General features: G+C 49.0%; 1 protein-coding gene across 1 annotated transcript; it reads left to right on the forward strand.

Moving 5' to 3' along the window:
• Positions 1 to 455: 455 nt before the first annotated feature.
• On the forward strand, positions 456 to 1,541 carry aplnra (apelin receptor a; the record flags this gene model as incomplete). Its single annotated transcript, XM_084439741.1, has 1 exon — positions 456 to 1,541. One exon carries the CDS (start codon positions 456 to 458, stop codon positions 1,539 to 1,541), a length of 1,086 nt encoding a protein of 361 aa, XP_084295867.1.
• Positions 1,542 to 3,887: the final 2,346 nt, after the last annotated feature.

Consider the following 3,887-nt stretch of genomic DNA (forward strand, 5'->3'; position numbering starts at 1 on the left):
AGGCTACACCTAATATGCTCTATTGCGAAATAGATATTCCTTGAAATATTGTGGAGACGTGTAGGCCTACTTAGGAGAGAATAGGCCCGGTATATCGAAACGTTCTCAATTATTGTTTGTCTCAATTTGTGTTTGTTTTCCCTTCGTTTTCGCAGCGCCATTCGCATGACGGGCGTCATCCCAGTCGAGTGTGCGCGCGCTGTGGAGAGGTGAGAGGAGGGGGTAGTGAGCCAAGTGTTTAATGGGGGAGGGGGGTTGTCCTGGGAGGGAGTAGGGGTGGAGGGCCGAGTTTAAAAAGGCGAGCAGCACCACCCCTTACTCTCATTCAGCCCGAGTTCTCCTACTGACTCAACGTCAACTCAGGAAGAATTCACCACTTCTATACATTTGCACTCTCTGTTTTTTCAGCTTGGATTTTTTGGACTTTCAACTTTTCAACCTAAATTCACTCAGACATGGAGCTCACCACTGTGGAGTACGGAGATAACTATGACTACTATGATGATAATGAAACTGATTGTGACTACTCAGAGTGGGAGCCCTCCTACTCCCTCATCCCTGTGCTCTACATGATGATCTTCATACTCGGCCTGTCAGGAAACGGCGTGGTCATCTTCACTGTCTGGAGGTCCAAATCCAAGCGCCGGGCCGCTGATGTCTACATAGGTAACCTGGCCCTGGCTGACCTCACGTTTGTGGTCACTCTTCCCCTGTGGGCTGTGTACACTGCATTGGGTTACCATTGGCCCTTTGGTGTGGCCCTCTGCAAGATCAGCAGCTATGTGGTGCTGGTTAACATGTACGCCAGCGTCTTCTGCCTCACCTGCCTAAGCTTTGACCGCTACCTGGCTATCGTGCACTCTCTGTCCAGCAGCCGACTGCGTTCTCAGGGCACTATGCTGGCCTCGCTGGGGGCTATCTGGCTCCTCTCCGGCTTGCTGGCCGTACCCACGCTGCTCTTCCGCACAACGGTGGACGACATCAACAGCAACCACACCACATGCGCCATGGATTTCAGCCTGGTCACCCTGAACCAGCGGCACGAGTCCTTGTGGATCGCCGGACTCAGTCTGTCCTCCTCCGCCCTGGGCTTCCTGCTCCCCTTCCTGGCCATGACCATCTTCTACTGCTTCATCGGCTGCACCGTCACGCGCCACTTCAACAACCTGCGCAAGGAGGACCAGAAGAAGCAGCGTCTGCTGAAGATCATCACCACGCTGGTGGTGGTGTTCGCCTTCTGCTGGACGCCCTTCCACGTGCTGAAGAGCATGGACGCCCTCTCCTACCTGAACCTGGCGCCCAACTCCTGCGGCTTCCTGCGCTTCCTGCTGCTGGCGCACCCCTACGCCACCTGCCTGGCCTACATCAACAGCTGCCTCAACCCCTTCCTCTACGCCTTCTTCGACCTGCGCTTCCGCTCCCAGTGCCTGTGCCTGCTCAACCTGAAGAAGGCCATGCACGGCCAGATGAGCTCCATGTCTTCCACGCTCAGCGCTCAGACGCAGAAGTCAGAGGTGCAGTCGCTAGCCACCAAAGTGTGAGGAGAGGAGAGGGATGGGTGGAGCCGGGCTGCTGGTCGGTCCTGGCGGCCACCTGGAGAATTCTGGCGAAAGCAGAGACTTTTTTGGTGACCCTCGGCTCTATAACCCCCCGGACTCGGGAGCTGGAGTCAGCCGGCTGACTTCCTTAGCTGCCCTTGTCCGCAAAAACACTCGGCAAATGACAAGAAGGTAAATATACCTGTCCTGACTTTAAAATGTTCTTTGTCGCACTGCGAGGGACCAGAGTTCTGAGTAAAACACGCAGACAGTCACTGAGGGTTTAAAGCATGTTGGTTCTACGTCACATGCAAACCTATTTACACTGGGCAAATCACAAATGTGTACAGTATTTTCATACTTTTGCTGTGTCAGATGTATTAATAGTTTGTTTTTGAAGCACTTGTCAAATGAATTAAATGTGAAAAAGGGGGTGAAAATGCGTGCGCAAGAAAGCCCTGCGGTATCTTCTTTATCTTGTTGTTTGTGAAGGTAGAAGATTGGAGAGGGGAGGGGGGGGCGGGGGGGGGGGGGGGGGGTGAAGAGGAAAGGTGTTGCAGCTTAATTGTATAGTTTGAGAAGGAGACAGAGGGCAGACAGGCAGATGGCAGCTGACAAATGTTGTTGAGGAAGGGGGACCAGGAGAGGGGGGGGGGAGGGACACCCCTGCTGCCGTAGGGAAAGGGAACTACATGAATCATGTTTATTCATAAATGTTTTATTTTTCGACCTGCCTGTAACTAACTACTGCATTAAAGAACTATTCTATGAAGTGAGTCTCTGAATCCTTTTGTGTCATGAAGACGAAGTGTGGTCTGTTCATTGAGTTAATTTGCACTAATAGCTACTGGAGAGATGTCAAGAGTATTTAGTTTCACGTTTTTTTCCACTCGGGAAATTCATGGCTGATTTTAATTGTGTGTTTCTGTGCCTCTCATTCTACTCTTGAGCTCTCACATTCATTTCACTCAAAAGTATGATATTTCAACACTGTCCTGTTATTGCAGTGGCAAGGATGCTTGCTCTTGGTTTACATTGTACACCAACATTTCTTTACTGAATTAATACCAGTATTCAGACTTATCCAGAAATATGTCAAATATATTTATCCAGAATTTACAATTGATTGATACATAATTGATTTCCAAACACTTTTATAATGCATCAGTCTATATTTATTTAAAGCTTGTGTGTCGAGGTACAAATCTTGATTGATCAGAGCCTGGACTGACCATCTTGTCAGAGGTTTGAAAAATAAAGACATTCGGGTGTGGAGGTTGTTGCATCATCCCTCAAATACTGTCATTCATCCACACACATCATACATCACTGACCACCCAGTAGCATCAGTAGGGGAACCTTTAGTTCCAGTTATTCTGGCCTGGTCTGTCTACACACACAGCAGGTCAACCCCCCCCCCCTCTCCCCTCCACACAAACACACACACACACACACATGTTGGCTGGATAACAGGGTCATTACCAGTGAGTGACTCATCCGAGGGGCTGTTTGATTTGACAGTAAAGAGCTCAGTTGGACATAATCACTGAGTTGAGAGGTAGTGGTGGAAGGGGGGTCTTAATCCTGGCAAAAGTTGGGCTGCCAAACAAGTCAATATTTGTCCCTGACAAAGGGATAGCGGTTTGAAGCACTGGAGTAGACAGGGGGGGGGGGGGGGGGGGGAGGGGGGGGGGGTTCTGCAGATGCTCAAACGGATGGACGCTGATAAAAACGGAAGAGTTTTCCAGATCAGAAAGGAAAAAAGAGAGAGAGGAGGAATAGTGAAGAGGAGGACAGATTTGACATGATTCATAACTTGTAATATTTTTCATGCTATCGCACAGACAAAACCAACTGTGTGTCAAATCGTGAATGGGAGGTGATTCATGTTTTTGTGTGAGAAAAATCATATGTTCCTCATTTGCCATCTGTGGATACGGAACCGATTTGACGGTTATATACAGTGTGAAATAAATCACACATAGTGATACTGAATGACGCAAAAGCCAACGCATAGTACACCCAGATAGCAAGCGGATCTGGGCCATATACAGGCCAGATCTGGCCCTTGTGGCTTAGTTCCGGCCCATATATGGCCCAGAATTATTACACATCCGCTTGCTATCTGGGCAACCAACACACAGCTGAGAAGTTTAACTTGAAGTGTAAGCAGAACGGTAATGCACTCTTACACAAGAATTCACATTCATGTGGTTTGCAACACTACTCAAGTGGGTTGTTACACCTGATTCCCCATGACGATTCACAAGTATTTGCCATGGAGACAACTTGGGTGGGACTGGTTTTGTACATGGTAGACTGGCCAGACTTGTTGTTGTCGTTGAGATG

This window comes from Borostomias antarcticus (assembly GCF_949987555.1).
Source record: "Borostomias antarcticus genome assembly, chromosome: 6".
NCBI lineage: Eukaryota > Metazoa > Chordata > Actinopteri > Stomiiformes > Stomiidae > Borostomias > Borostomias antarcticus.